The sequence below is a fragment of the Carcharhinus amblyrhynchos genome, chromosome 3, assembly GCF_965287045.1.
Source record: "Carcharhinus amblyrhynchos chromosome 3, sCarAmb.v2.hapA, whole genome shotgun sequence".
Taxonomy (NCBI): Eukaryota; Metazoa; Chordata; class Chondrichthyes; order Carcharhiniformes; family Carcharhinidae; genus Carcharhinus; species Carcharhinus amblyrhynchos.
In genome coordinates, this window is record NC_137326.1 from 114,992,514 (window position 1) to 115,008,701 (window position 16,188).

A 16,188-nucleotide genomic window follows, 5' to 3' on the forward strand; every position below is an offset into this window, starting at 1 on the left:
ATGTTGACCTAAATGACCATGAGACAGTGAATTTGGTAAGAGCAAGAAGGGGGCCATTTACTCCTTGGCAGTTAAAAGTCTAAACACAACAGAGGCACAGAGGGGATCTAGGGGTACAAATACAAAAAACATTAAATATAGCAATAGAGATTAACAAACCCATATAAAGTAAAACAGATTAATTTCTGGAGGAAAACTATTTAAAACAGTGAAATTGTGCTAACCTGTATGGAAGCTTGGCTGGATCACACTTAGAGTACTCTGCACTATTGTGTCCATATTACATAAAGGATCAAGAATCCCAGGAAAAAACAAAAGAGATTTACAAGGGTGACACCAGACCTGACAAAAATGAGTGAACTGCTGGGGATCTTTTCTTTAGAAATGTGTTCAGAAAACCCCCGCCCTCTTCTTCCTATCTGTGACATCTTCCCCATTTAAAAAGATACATCTTCATAGTCTCGTTGACTGCAACAATTCTTGCTGACTCGTTTGAAAAGGGGCTGGCAGATCTTGTGCTGAGCAGTGGGGAGGATATGGCTGTCGCTGGAAATACAAGCACTTCAGTCCCAGGATCATTCTACGACGCAGGTCACAAGAAAGTAATGTGGAGGTGAGGTGGGGGGTTTCACAGGGCAGCATACTGTGGGGAGAGGGGTGTAGGGGTATTACCAGCAAGGGGGGGGAAGTGGCTCTTAGCAGGCTCTCCCTTTCTGATATCCAGTCCCTTGACAAGGCAGTGAGTGCCTTTGATCGAGGGAATCCCCCTAGAGGTGACAAGTTGCCTGAGGGTTACAGCTATTGTGCACATCTCATGACTACAGGCCTAATTGCAGCTGAGTTAATACCAGTGGCAGTGGGCTGAGGACCTTGCTTGGCCACCTGAAGGCCTGAATTGGCAGCACTTAATTTGGGCAGAGGTGGGAAGGTGGTAAAGTTTGGGTACCGTGATGATGTTAGTGAAGTCCATGATGTGGACCTGTTAGAATATGAGCTCCCTGACTGAACCAGTTAATGCTGTCCAATCCAGGAGCCCTGCTGAAGTTATATAATGTGGAGTTTCTGGGCTACCGGCACTCAGGGTGTACACTCTGTCCTGGGAAGTACCTGCCTGAGCATCACCAGCACTTGTAAATAAATCAGGATTTGGTGAAGGGCCGCTAGCTTGTGGGAGTTATTTTGGGTACATCACCGTTCCATCCAAGAATACGTCCAATGCCAGCGAGGATAATAGTTGATAGGCCCTTTAAGGGGGCGTGCATCAAAGGGTCATGTGACCCAATTTCCCAATGGGCAATGGGTATGGGAATCTCAGGACACAGCTTGGGCTTCTGCAGCCAGATTGATCTGAGAGCCGAGGATGAACACATTGATTTTAGTATGCAGTATAGAGTTGTAAATGCTAATAAAACTCATTGTAGTTGTTAACTAACTGGCAATTACTACAAGAAGGCTCTGCACTATGTGCGTAAATAAAATGGAGAATCATTATTGAGCAATATTGTGTTTATACAGAAATTATTTTATGGAAGATTTCACTAGATTTTGTATCAATGTTGCAACAATTCCAGAATCATAATGTGTTGACCTGCATTTAACTGTAATTGCATTGAGAAGCTAAATAAGTTTCCAAAGAATAAAACTACACCAGAAAGAGCTCTAGTTGAAATAATTGATGAAGTTTTATTGTTCAAAAGGAAATGCAATTTGCTCATGTCACAAATACTCTGATCCCACGCATGCTATTTTGTAGTTAATATCTAACCTTTATAGCATGAACAATTATAAAACACTGTACATCAAACCATTGTTGATTCTTGCATTTACCAAAGTATCAAAAGCACGGGGAAATACTTTTGAATTTTCTTTGAAGAAACCTTACCTGAAGATATTTGTCCTGCTACATAGGTTAAGGTAAACCTTTTATTTTATTATGTCGTGTGCCGAGCTTGCTTCATTTTGAAAGACAAATTAAGATAGTGCATTAGCCATACTTCTTCATGTGTATGCAACTCATAGAATTGTATGAAATACAGATTGGTGACCATGAAAAAACTTTTTAATTCATTCATTAGATGTGAGTGTCACAGGCCAGGCCAGCATTTACTGCCAATTCTTAATTGCTCCTGAGAAAGCGGTAGTGAGCCACCTTCTTGAAACACTGCAGTCCATGAGGTTTAGAGTCATAGAGTCGTAGACATTTACAGCATGGAAACAGGCCCTTCGGCCCAACTTGTCCATGCCGCCCTTTTTTTCTAAATCCTCTAAACTATTGAGTTTGGAAAAGCCTTTCTGTGAGTTTGAAGAGTAAAGACGCCATAAGCAGTGTTGGGCAACAGAGGTGTACATGCATTGAGAGGTTTAACCTAACTGTATCTAGTTTCATTTTTAAAAATGCAGTAAAACCCATTTAATCAAGTCAATTCCAGTTCATTATCCCTTTAAGATGTGTGTGATGGGTCCTAATGTAACCTTTGAAAGGCAGAACCAAGCAAATGCAAATCAAGGGTATTTAGTTTCTCGCAACCAAAAATTTGCTACTTGCCCAGCAGAATGCTGTTTTTTAAATAAAGTCAGAAAACGTTGAAAGCCTTTGTATTGTCTTCAAATGCTCTACAGGGTGGCACAGTGGTTAGCACTGCTGCTTCACAGCACCAGGTACCCAGGTTCATTTCCTGGCTTGGGTGTCTGTCTGTGTGGAGTTTACACATTCTCCCCATGTTTGGGTTTCCTCCAGATGCTCCGGTTTCCTACCACAGTCTAAAGATGTGCGCGCTAGGTGGATTGGCCATGTGAAATTGCCCCTTAGTATCAGGGGGACTAGCTAGGGTAAATGTGTAGAGTTGTGAGGACAGGGCCTGTGTGGGAATGTGGTCAGTGCAGACTCGATGGGCCAAATGGCTTCCTTCTGCACTGTAGGATTCTATGAAATTCTATGAAATAATCCCAATTGCCTGCATTTGGCCCATATCCCTCTATACCCGCCGTACCCATGTAACTATCTAAATGCTTTTTAAAGGATAAAATTGTACCCACCTCTAGTAGTACCTCTGGCAGCTTATTCCAGACACTCATCACCCTCTGTGTGAAAAAATTGCCCCTCTGGACACTTTTGTATCTCTCCCCTCTCACAGGTAACCAATCTTTTTATGCCTCTGGCACAGTTGAAAAATATCTAGAAAATCTTGGAATATTTGACCTGTGATGATAATTTTGAAATAAGTTGTTGAGTGTGTGCTGCTGCTTCAACTACTTCAACTACTAGCAACATTTCTGAATATTGCAGGTCCATTGAAAAAGTGCTGTCAGTGGTCCAGCTACATCACCAGCATCATTCTCGGTAAATGAGCCCATGCATTTTTTATCTTCTGGACAACAAGGACATTCTCAGTGAAAAGGATTTTTGAAGCCAATTGTCAGCCCTGGCCTCTAAATCCAATTTTAAAACAGCATGGAGAAAGGTAAATGTCAAAGTTACATTGTTTTAGTGGTAACTCAGCAGTAAGTAAAAATGTGAAACTATGCAGCAAGTTGGACTTGTACAATAATTGTTATCTTTAGTGTTGCACTGAGATGGAGTTTCAGTAAGATAGATTCAAATTACCTCCTGAAGGATTCATGTGGGAATTTCAGGAAAGATGTTGTGCAGCCCTGGAAACTCATGCAAAACAAATGCCGTACCTGAATGACCACCTGAAGGTGCCAGCCTAAGGCTTGCTGTAACTTGGGCATTGAAGTTCATTTGTACAAATGGGTGAGCTAATCCGTCACTGATCCTGACTTTGAGAAACAGAGAGTTGACTTACATGTAAGTTCTGGAAGGACCGCCATTGAACATGGGGATGACATGAAGTCATGATTGGGTGGTGTGTAAGGCAAGGTCATGATCAGAGGATTGGGGGGGTATGGGGCAGCAGTGGCTGACAGCAGCAGTTGATTGTCCTATATTCCAATGTGAAGATTCCATATTCATGTAAATATTTGACCTTCTAAGACGTCCATTGCTTGCTGCAGACACAATTGCACATAATAGAGTGCCATGATGTGATTTGGGATTTGGTCCTCTTGAAATTGTTCCGTCACCATCACGGAAGTGTTACAGGAAGTAGGAAGCCCTCCACCAACACGTCAGAAGACAATGCGTGGGAGCATATTAACAACATAGTTAATTTTGCACTCATTAACCAGAAAATGTGGCAAGAATTCAGGAATATGAGAACACATGGGAAAACAGAGTGGAAAACTATGTATCCAACATTAGGAACTCAACATCATGGGCCAGGTGCACAGGCCTTCATAAAAGGATTATGGAGTAATTTGTTAACACAGGTTCAGAGAAGGTCAACAGATTGTTGATGTTGTAATAAGCTATATTTTTGTGATCTTGTTTATCAGTGGTTCAATGTTAATTTGCACAAGATAAAGAGGTGTGGAATGCTTATGATGCCTGTTACTGATACTTTAAAGGTCTGGTTGACTAACATTTCTATAGAGTTGTAGCAACAGCAGTTTTTTAAAAAATAAATTGTGAATGGGATTTTTAAGCATTTTCACTCATTCCATTGTTCCTACAGGATTCCTTGGTACAGAATGTATACAGGTGAATGGGCATGGAAGTGATATGAATTATTATAGATGGTATGAGGGGCTATTGTGTTGCGGGTATGAGTTGGAATAATGGCACCAAGAACAATTGGAGGTGGATTGCATCATGATTTGGCATGAATGTAGCATGGGGAGTGGATGGGGGCTGAGGGGTGAGGAGCTTGGGTTAGAGGGTCTAAAATACAAGTAAATAACTGACAAGAAGGCCAAAATAAGCAAGGGACATTTTATCAGAAGTCTGCTTCTGCCACTGTGGCAGCGTCCAATTTGCTTTTGGGGATGGAGAGCCCAACTTCATCCTGTGCCCACTCCCACAGAGCAAAGATTAGGTTTGATGGGACACTTCCCACTGAAGCAGGGAGGAAATGGCCAAGTGAGGGAACCATGGTTCACCAAAGAGGTCAAGAGGAAAAAGGAAGCATAGGTAAGGACGAGAAAACAAGGTTCAGTTGGGTTGCTTGAGGGTTACAAGGTAGCAAGGAATGAGCTAAAAAAGGGTTTAGGAGAGCTAGGAGAGGGAAAGTCTTTGGCAGGTCGGATCAAGGAAAACGCTAAGGCTTTTTACTCTTATGTGAGAAATAAAGGAATAACAAGGGTGAGGTTAGGGCTGGTCAAAGATAGTAGTGGGAAATTGTGCATGGATCAGAAGAGATAGGAGAGGCAATGAATGAATACTTTTCTTCAGTGCTCACCAAGGAGAGGAGCCATGTTTTTGAGGATGAGAGTGTAATACAGTCTGATAGACTGGAGGAGGTAGCTGGTCTGAGGGAAGATGTATTAGCAATTTTGAAAAACCTGAGGGCCGTTAAGTCCCCTGGGCCAGTTGGGATATATCCTAGGATTCTTTGGGAGGCAAGGGATGAGATTGCAGAGCGTTTGGCTTTGATCTTTGTGTCCTCACTATCCATGGGGATAGTGCCAGAGGATTAGAAAGTGGCGAATGTTGTTCCTCTGTTCAAGAAAAGAAATAGGAATGACCCTGGTAATTATAGGCCAGTTAGTCTTACTTCAGAGGTTGGTAAGTTAATGGAGAAGGTCCTGAGAGGTAGGATTTATGACCATTTGGAAAGATGCAGCTTAATCTGGGATAGTCAGCACAGATTCGTGAAGGGTAAGCCTTGCCTCACAAATTCGATTGAATTCTTTGAGGAGGTAACTAAGTGTGTAGATGAAGGTAGGGCAGTTGATGTCATATACATAGATTTTAATAAGGTGTTTGACAAGGTTCTCCATGGTGTGCTCATGAAGAAAGTAAAGAAGTTTGGGATAGAGGGAAACTTGGCTGATTGGATAAGTAATTGGCTATCTCATAGAAGATAGAGAGGATGGCAGTGGATGGAAAATTTTCAGACTGGAGACCAGTTAACAGCAGTGTACCACAGGAATCAGCGCTGGGTTCTCTGCTATTTGTGATTTTTATCAATGACTTGGAGGAGGGGGCTGAAGGGTGGGTCAGTAAATTTGCTGATGACACCAAGATTGGTGGAGTAGTGGATGAGTGGAAGGCTGTTGTAGGCTGCAAAGAAATATTGATAGGATGCAGAGCTGGGCCAAAAAATGGCAGATGGAGTTTAACCCTGATAAGTGCGAGGTGATTCATTTTGGTAGGACAAATTTGTATGCAGATTACAGGGTTAATGGCAGGGTTTTGAGGAACGTGGAGAAACAGAGAAGTGTTGAGGTTCATATCCACAGATCTCTGAAGGTTGCTACTCAAGTGGATAGAGCCGTGAAGAAGGCCTATGGTGTGTTAGCGTTTATTAACAGGGAGGTTGAGTTTAAGAGCCATGGTGCTATGCTGCAACTGTACAGGACCTTGGTGAGGCCACATTTGGAATATTGTGTGCAGTTCTGGTCACCTCACTATAAGAAGGATGTGGAAGCATTGGACAGAGGGCAGAGGAGATTTACCAGGATGCTGCCTGGTTTGGAGGGTAGGTCTTATGAGGGAAGGTTGAGGGAGCTAGGGCTTTTCTCTTTAGAGTGGAGGAGGATGAGAGGCGACTTAATAGAGATTTGTAAGATGATGAGGGGGATAGATAGAGTGGACGTTCAGAGACTATTTTCTCGGGTGGATGTAGCTGTTACTGGGCGGCATAACTATAAGGTTCAGGGTGGGACATATAGAAGGGATGTCCGAGGTAAGTTCTTTACTAGAGAGCAGTTATTGGATAGGCACTTGGAGCACACCAGAATGATAGGGAGTCGGATAGCTTAATCTTGGTTTTGGACAAAGCTCGGCACAACATCGAGGGCCGAAGGACCTGTACTGTACTGTACTGTTCTATGTTCTATGAGGTGATTGGCCAACTAGGGAAGTTTCACAACTCAAATTAACTGTCTCAGCTGTGAAAATCTGGTCTGTTAATTCTTTTTCTTTCTTCAGAGATGCTGCCTGACCAGCTGAGCATTTCCAGCATTTTCTGTTTTAATTTCAGATTTCCGGCAACTGCAGTGTTTTACTTCTGCATTAATTGGTTGAAATGTTTTACTTTTGGCCTCTTTTACACAATACAACATTTTAAATCTTTCACTTTGTTTTACTTATTAAAACAATGATGTTGAACACATTGTGACACCGACTGAAGAGAATGAAAGCATTATAGTGACATCGCCTGGAGAGTCTATAAACAGCTTTGCAGATGATAACCTAGGTTTAAACAGCAATGTGACCAATGTAATAAATGGGGGTAAGATTATTATGTAATAACTGTATATTGTGCTATCATTATGTCTAGAAAATGAGTATAATGATGAGAGAATGATATATATATTTGGAAATATGTAAGTACATTTGGCATCATATATATTCATCATGAAATATGTGTGTCTTTCTTGTATGCCCACCCGTCAAAGTCATCTGAGTGCTCTGCAGCAGTACTTGTTTGTGACATAGGAACATAGTAATTAGGAGCAGACAAATTCTGCCCTTCAAACCCACCCTGCCATTCAGTCAGATTATCGCTGATCTCTCCCTGGTCTCAAATCCACCTCCGCACTGTCCCCATATCCTTCTATCCCTTTTTAAAATTAGAAATATGCCTACCTCCATCTTGAAACTGTACAATTATTCAGACTCAACCGTGTTGTGGAGTAGTGAGTTCCACAAATTCACCACCCTCTACGAGAAGTAGTTCCTCCTCATCTCAGTTTTAAATTTACCTCCTCTCAATCTATACCTGTGACCTTTTGTTCTAGATTGTCCCATAAGAGGAAACATCTAGTCTACATTTACTTTATCAGTCCCTTTTCAAATTTTATATACCTCAATCAGATCCCCTCTCATCCTTCTAAATTCCAACAAGTATAAGCCCAAAATGTTTAATCCCTCCTCCTATGTCAACACCTTCATCCCCAGAATCAATCTAGTGAACTCCAGATGCGGTCTCACCAACACCCTTTACAATTGCAACAACACTTTTCTACTTTTATACTTCAGTCCTTTTGCAATAAATGTCAATATCCCATTTGCCTTTTTTATTATGTGCTGCAACTGCATACCGACTTTCTGTGATTCATGAACGTAGACACCCAGATCCCTCTGCCTGGATGCATTTTGAATCTGCTTTACATTTAGGAAATAATTTGCCTTTCTACTTTTTCTGCCAAAATGGGTAATCTCACATTTATCCCCGTTAAGCTCCATCTGCCAAATTTTGGCCCATTCTCCTAGTCCGTCTATATCTGTCTATAAAATCTTTATATCCCCTTCACTGCCTGCTTTTCACCTGTTTTAGTATCAACTGCAAATTGTGCCATTTTACACTCTATGCCTGCTTGCAGGTTATTTATATAGATTGTAAATAGTTGAGGTCCAAGGACTGACCCACATGGCATCCCACTGGTTACATTTCACCATCCAGAGAAGGACCCATTTTACACCGATCCTCTGTTTTCTGTCAGTCAGCCACCCTCAATCCAATCTAGTACTTTACCCCCAATCCCCTGAGATCTCATCTTCTGGATCAGTCTTTTATGCTGCACCTTGTCAAATGCCTTCTGGAAGTCTAGATATACTACATCCATTGGCTCCCCACTATTCACCTTGTGGGTTATGCCCTCAAAGGACTCAAGTAAATTCGTCAAGCATGACTTTCCTTTCATGAAATCATGCTGTCAATGGTGGATTGAGCTTTGTCTTTACAAATGCTCAGTTATCTCCTCCTTGCTTTCTAGTGAGCTGGCAAACAAACCATTCTTTCCTCCTGTCCTGGCTGTAGGAAGCTCGTATCCTGATGACTTTCTATGTGTTTATTCAAATTCTGTGCAAGAACCCAAGGTGTATCTAGTGCCAGTGCCTAAGATAGTGGCTGTGAGTGGCACATCAAGTGATGGGACCTCTATGTAGGGACTGTGCTGTTGGTTTCCTTCCTCCTCCCTGGGTGCCCATGTGTGGGGAGTTGAGAGTGTGAACAAGGATATTCACTTAGTGTTTAACACACTGTAATATTTCTGTTTTATGCTTATGCTCTGTAAGAATTATTTTATTACTCCATGCCCTGTCCTGCTCATTTCACCTGGAGCTGGTCAAGTCATCATCAGTCTTGTGAAGAATGATGTGGAGATGCTGGCTTTGGACTGGGGTGGGCGCAATAAGAAGTCTCACAACACCAGGTTAAAGTTCAACAGGTTTATTTGGAATCACTAGCTTTCGGGGTGTTGATCCTTCATCAGGGGAGTGGACTCAACCTGGTGTTGTGAAGAATGGTATAACAAGAGTTAATAACAAGTAATAGGTTTCTCTAAAAGAGATAGATTGTTGTTTGTGAGATGCTTTGAGCTGGGGGCTTGGGAGTGGGGTCCCAGTTTGTTTGCAGCTTGTGTGCCAGATTGTTGCGCTGCCTTAGTTTAGGTGAATTGTGTCGGAACCAGGCCTTCCTGGGTATGCCTGGCAGCTAGGTTTTCAGCTACTGGTGTCTTCACATCATGTTCCTTCTCCTCTTGCCCCTTCCCTTTGTCTTCCCCCTCCAAAGAGGCAGAACAATCATCACCTTCCTCCACCTGCTGATCCAACCCTCGCTGCATGGAAGAGTACCATCATTCTGGATACCCTGCTGATGCATTCTGAAGGGCAACTCCAGGTCTGTTCAGGTACCTGCATCTTAGCATCCCCATTGTTTTCTCAATTACAACCCTAGTGCTCAGAGGGTTTCTGTTGGGCTTTGCCTTTGACCTACTGTCATTCATGCCTTTGTAGGATAGACCTTGTCTCTAAGGAGACATGTGCTAACTGTGATATGAGTGTAAATATTTAAATAGCAGAACCATCTCACTCAAGGGTTCCCACACATTGCAGATCATGGTCAAGTTAATGTGGGTTCCTAACACTTTGACAATTCCAGTTGCTTTGACATGCAGTATACTCACAAGTCAGATTAAAAGATCTTCTGACAAAGCTCTGATGAAACGTTGGCCCTATTCTGTCCTCACAGATGATGTCAGATCTGCTGAGATTTTCCCGGATTTTCTGTTTTTGTTTCAGATTCCAGCATCCGTAATATTTTGCCTTTGTCTTAAATGTGGTAAGAGGTTGTCTGAAAGGGTGGGCAGGTGAGATATCCAAAAAAAACAATTTTTAATTTTCAGATTAAGAACTTCCACTGTCAAAAGAATTTCAGCTAACGATCATAGAATCCTTATGGTGTAGAAGAAGCCATTTAGCCCATCTGGTCTGTACTGACTCTCTGAATAGCTGGAGATATGCGGATGTGTCTGTGTGTGTGAGTCTGGAAACATAACAAGGTGTGTATGGGTGAGGGTATCTGGATTTAACTGTGAGTCCTTAGTGCCAGGGACTGGTACTAGGTAATCTATGGGATTGATGTTGTGCATTGAGTAGCGTGAGAGGTCAGTGCTGTGGTGGATTTACAATACGCAATATAAAAATGGAAGCTTTAATCATTTACAGATACCTTCAGGGTCAGGGATGCTATGAAGTTGCATTTGCTGACCTTGAGCAGCTGTACGAGGTTACCAGACTTCTGTGAGTGTTGGTGGATTTTTGTTACCTAAAGGAATTCAGCAGTATGTGGCAAACGCAGATAAACGAAATCAATTCCAGATCAGTCATCATCTTTTGAATGATGGAACAGGTTTGAGGGGCTAAATGGCTGACTCCAATTCCTACTTTCCTACGTTCTCCTCCCACATCCCAACCTTCCCTTTCTGCTTTTGCACTTTCAGACTCCCAAGAACTACAGTCTGACCAGGCACAGCACACCTGGAAAGAAGAGAGAGAGCAACTCCACACCAGTGATGAGGAAACCCTATTGATAGATCTGGCTCTTGCAGCCTCCAGCTTGGATACAGATATTGCAAGTACCCAAGATAATCATACAGAATTGGGATCTGCAAGAGGTGAGTCACTGGCCATGAATAGGCTACAGACAAACCAGGAGGAAAGGGCAGTTCTTGTGCTAATTTGCTGGAGAGTGAGGTTGCAAAGATGTCCTTCCAAAAGAGACTCAGATGTGGACTGCCATATGGCAGCACATGGGAGGACATTAATGACAATACACACCAAAATGTTTGGTGCATTAGCAGGCCTGCCAGCTTGTTACTGTCAAGCAGTATGGCACAGGACATCACATAAAGCTTGGCGCCCATCCTTTCCACTATGTGAGTGGTGGCAAACTGCATGGCAGCACTAGCAGACCCAAGTGTGCTGCAACATCTGGTGGCCACTGAGTCTGTTCCCAATGCAGGTCAGACAGAAGCCAGCTGGTGTCTCAGTGTTGCAGTGGAAGCTCAGTTAGTAGCTATGAGGTCTATGCTTGCTGCCATATAAGCTCAGACTTTTGCCATTACAGCTGTGAATCTCAGTGCTCCAGCAGACTAACAAAGCACTCCAACAACTGTTATCCAGCAGCTTACTAGGATTGCAGGAGTGTTGCCCTATGGGAGTGGCAGCAGCTCCATGGAGCACTAAGCTGCTGTCCTGTCTCAGAATAACAGTATCTTTATTCTCACCAATGTTACTCCACCAGTATTCTTTGCTGTGCCTGTCAGTCAGTCACAGCTGATACTGCTGCCACTTATGCTATGGTTGCGCAGTCAAAGCCAGGCCTTCAAGGTGCTCAAGATCTCTGCAGACATTAATGAGTAGATTTTTGGCAGGCCTTTATTGTTGGAAGTTGCCAACGAGACTCAATGATGAGGTATCTGGGATAGACTGAGTTGTGAACTCACAGTCATCAGGGGAAGCCGTTTTATTGAATATAGTTCAAGAATGCCCTCCCAGACATCACTTCAGGATCGTAGGAGCAGAGGCTGTATTCTCCTTGTCTCCTCCTCTTCCTCCTCCCCTTCCTGGGGTGGTCTCCAGAGTCCTGGCGTATTGGCTGCACCCTCCTGCACAATTGCCCACCATAAACTTCAAAACCTGTGCTGATGTTTACTGTAGGGCTCCCCCCACCCCAATCACCACTCACCCCCCCCACCCCCCTACTGACCTCTTGCTCCCTCCCAACCACACCAGCCCGAGCTGCCAAGATAGCAGAACCAAATTGAGCAGGCTGATTGTCCTCTCCTTAATGATTCTTGTGGTTCCATGGAGCTCATTATATGGCTGCTGGCTTCACATGGTTGGGTGGTGAAGGGGATTCATCAACCATGGGTATAGTGTGTAGTCTTTGTCACCAGGCAGCCAGAACCAGTTTGGTTGCTGCCCCAAGCTGCAGTGGAAGTCCAAAGATGTTGGGCACTGTTGACTGCTGCAAGATGAATGCATCATGGCTGCTACCTAGATAGCAGGTATTCTTCGATATGAAGTTGTTGCCATAGCTGAACAGCAACTGCATATTTACAGAATGGTAGCCTGTGCAGTACCTGCACCTTTCCCTGTTGTCCACCAGATGAATCCACTCACCATCCATTCACCTGATGAAGGAGCAGCACTCTGAATGTTCATGATTCCAAATTACCCTGTTGGACTCTAATCTGGTTTATGAAACTTCTTATTCTTCTTCTAAAGTGGCCTTGGGATTTTCCTGATGCTCCAATGGATGACATGCTGGGGTATTTGGAGAGATCACCCTCTCTTCCCTGGAAGGGCTTGAACACATAAAAGTTCAATGCTCCTGCAGTTTTCACAGTTGCTGACAAGGTCGTCCTCACCCTGATGTGAGGTTGCTACAGCTACTGCTGCTGGGTGAGAAAGAGATAGAAGTGCTTCCAAAAAACCTTTCATTGGAAGGACCTTCTGTGGAGAATCTTCCTCCCTCCTCAGCAGAGAACTTCCTTCTCTGCAGCCTCTCTGTCATCTGATTGTCATGAGGCACTGTAACCACGGCACTGATACCCATCTCCAAGCCCTGTGTACTCCCTGATTTTAAGCACCAGCTCTCCAAAGGGTCTCCAAAATACAGTACAGTTCTTTCACAAACTCAGCCTAAACCTTCAAAAACAACCGACCCATAAGTTGGTGTCTGGTCTGTTACATAGTGCTACTCGAAGTCGTCATTCTGCTAAACACTTGACTATCTGGGACTGATCAGCACAGGAGGTGTTTTGAATTACACAGACCATGTTCCTAAAGCTAAATGTCAAATTTTCCAGATGACTGTTTGGTGTTGCAATACCACTAGTCCCATTGCTTGCAGTGTATGTTTGACCAGGTTAGTGCCCTTCTCAGTCTGGGGCAACAGATGGACCATATTATAAGCATCTTGAAGCGTAGGTGGTGCCATTTCTTTTCCTGAGGAATTCCGTAATGCCATCCACAGCAAACTCTATCTATGGAGTCCAAATTCTGTGCCCCAAGTGTCATTTCAAATGGTGGATTAGTTGGGTGAGTTGATTTAATTTGATTTGATTTATTATTGTCACATGTATTGGTATGAGTGAAAAGTATTGTTTCTTGCACACTATACAGGCAAAACATATTGTATGTAGAAAAGGGAAGGAAAGAGTGCAAAATGTAGTGCTATAGTGATAGCTAAGGTGTAGAGAAAGATCAACTTAAATGAGGTAGGTCCATTCAAAAATCTGATGGCAACAGGGAAGAAGCTGATAAGGTGCTGGGTGATATAATCAAAGTAGATGAACATCTGGTTATTGCAGTTTCATGTTCAAGAAGCCATTTTGAGGCATGATTATTTACCTGAGATGATACCTTTTGCTTCCTATTTCCACTACAGGGAATGCTTTTTACGATCTCCAAAAAACCCATATCAAGGTTTTGAAAGAAAATTGTGTGTACATAACAGAAGATGCAGACTCCACATCCAGTAAGTTTGCAGATCTATGGATTGTTGAAAGCAATGCCTACCCTTTGAAGCATGAAAGCTCACAACATGGAGCCACACGTCAGAATGTTACTTCGTCAGTCCATTCCCTCAGCATCGCAGGGATCTTAACATCTCCAACTCGAGAGGGAAAACCTTATAGGACCATCATGACAAAAGGAATAGCTGGGATTGGAAAAACAGTTTGTGTAGAAAAATTAATCCATGATTGGGCTGCTGGTTCTGTACTGTCAGAATTTGATTTCATATTCATGTTCTCCTTCTGTAAACTCAACAAAATGCCAGGGAAGTCAATAAGCCTGGTGCAACTTCTCCACCATTACTACCCACATATGCAGCATTGTGAAGAGATTTTAATAAACACATCAATTAGATCCTTGTATATATTTGATGGACTGGATGAAAGCATTCAGGGTCTAGACTTTGAAAACCAATTAGCTTGCTATGATGAGAATGAATTCATATCACTTGGATCATTGCTCACAAATCTCATCAGAGGCAACATTCATCCTTCGGCTTCAGTTTGGATAACTACCCGTCCAGCTGCCCTGGGGCAAATACCTCCCCATTACATTGACAGGCTGACTGAAATCCAAGGATTCTGTGAGCAGCAAAAGAAAGAATACCTTCACAAGAAATATGAAAATAGGCACCTGGCGGAACAAATGATGACAGTTATGAACAAAGAAAAGAGCTTGTCCCCTCTCTGCTTCATGCCCATTTTCTACTGCGTCTTATCAACCATTTTGGAGGGTGCACTCAAATCATTTCATCGCTATGGGCACAGTGATTACATACCAGTAGCAATCACATCTGTTTACACCAAGTTCTTAGTGCAAATTCTTTCCCACCAGCAGCAAAAACTGGAGGGTTCCAGAGTCATGAAACAGACTATTGTTGCATTGTTGCAGTCAAAGCAAAAGGCTATCATCGGTTTGGGGAAGCTGGCTTTTGATCTGCTGAGAGAACAGACACTGATATTTTCAGAGAAAGCTTTACAAGCTTACAATGTTGATGCTTCCCTGGCTGAGAGTGGACTTTGCAAAGAGCTTATTGTGGAAAATGCATATAGTTCAAAGAGATTCTTCTGCTTTGTTGATGAGACACTGCAGGAATACTTTGCTGCTCTGTATGTGTTTCTCTCCTTTAACAACAGTAAGTATAATCCTTTAAAGACTGCGTCTCATTCAAAGACATTGCGGAGATCTGAAAAACCCAGCTATTCCCAAATCTGTAAGGAGGCCTGCAGAGAAACAATCAAGAGCTCTCGTGGTCACTTGGACTTATTTCTCAGATTTCTTTGTGGTTTGGGGACCAGGAAACATCAACAAATCTTGAAAGGACTGATGACAAGCTGTGAAATAAATTGCGATGATATACCCAAGATTATCCAAACTTTGAAAAAGAGATTGCAGGAAGATATTCCTCCAGAAAAATGCATTACTCTCCTGCAATGTTTGAATGAATTAGATGATAATTCACTTGTGGAGGAGATCAGAAAGACCATGGTGGCTGGTGCTATCACTTCTCGGACACTAACACCAGCGGAATACTCAGCGTTGTCATTTGCTTTGCAAATGTCAGATGGAGATATGAAATCATTAGATTTATCACAACACAAAACATCTTCAGTTGGGCTCCAAAGATTGGTACCAGTTCTTCATCGTTTTACAAGTTTAAAGTAAGGACTTTGTCCTTCCCTCAATTTAACAAGTCATTTATGAAGCAGTAATTTATAATTAAAAGAGTGAATTTATTCATGTACTTGAAAAATTGAACAGGTGCCAAAAACTGTTGTAGGCCTTGTGATACATGATTATTCTGTGCTCACTCAGTATGAAGCATTGCTAACTTAGTGCTGCCTCCTCAATTCCATGAGTATTGTGTGCAGCCAGTGCTAACCACTGGGTGGCATGGTGGCACAATGTTCCGCATTGCTGCCTCACAGTGCCAGAGACCTGGGTTCAATTCCAACCTCGGGTTACTGTCTCTATGGAGTTTGCATGTTCTCCCTGTGTCTGTGTGGGTTTCTTCCAGGTGCTCTGGTTTCCTCCCATAGTCCAAAGATGTATGAGTCAGGCTGAGTGGTCATGATAAATTTCCCCTTAGTGTCAGGGGGCTTTGCAGGGTTACAGGATAGGGTCTGGGTGGGATCATTGTTGGTGCAGGGTTGATGGGACCAATGGCCTCCTTCTTCTGGACTGTAAGAATTCTCTGATTCTATACTGTTGAGTGACTGCATGCCTCAGTGGAGGGCTAGTACTTGGAGAGATGCAGCATGTAGTGAAGTTTCTTGTACAAGTTACACAGACATTGAAAAAGACTCACTAATGGCACC

General features: G+C 42.9%; 1 protein-coding gene across 1 annotated transcript in view; it reads left to right on the forward strand.

Annotated features, from left to right (window-relative positions):
• The first annotated feature begins 4,989 nt into the window (after positions 1-4,989).
• Positions 4,990-16,188, forward strand: part of LOC145341246 (NACHT, LRR and PYD domains-containing protein 12-like) — a 43,220-nt gene continuing 32,021 nt past the window's right edge. Inside the window, exons 1-4 of the mRNA XM_080186172.1 lie at positions 4,990-5,029; positions 7,155-7,295; positions 10,789-10,962; positions 13,743-15,531. Of these exons, the coding sequence (XP_080042298.1) occupies positions 4,990-5,029; positions 7,155-7,295; positions 10,789-10,962; positions 13,743-15,531 (2,144 nt within the window). The remainder of the gene's footprint in view (positions 5,030-7,154; positions 7,296-10,788; positions 10,963-13,742; positions 15,532-16,188) is intronic.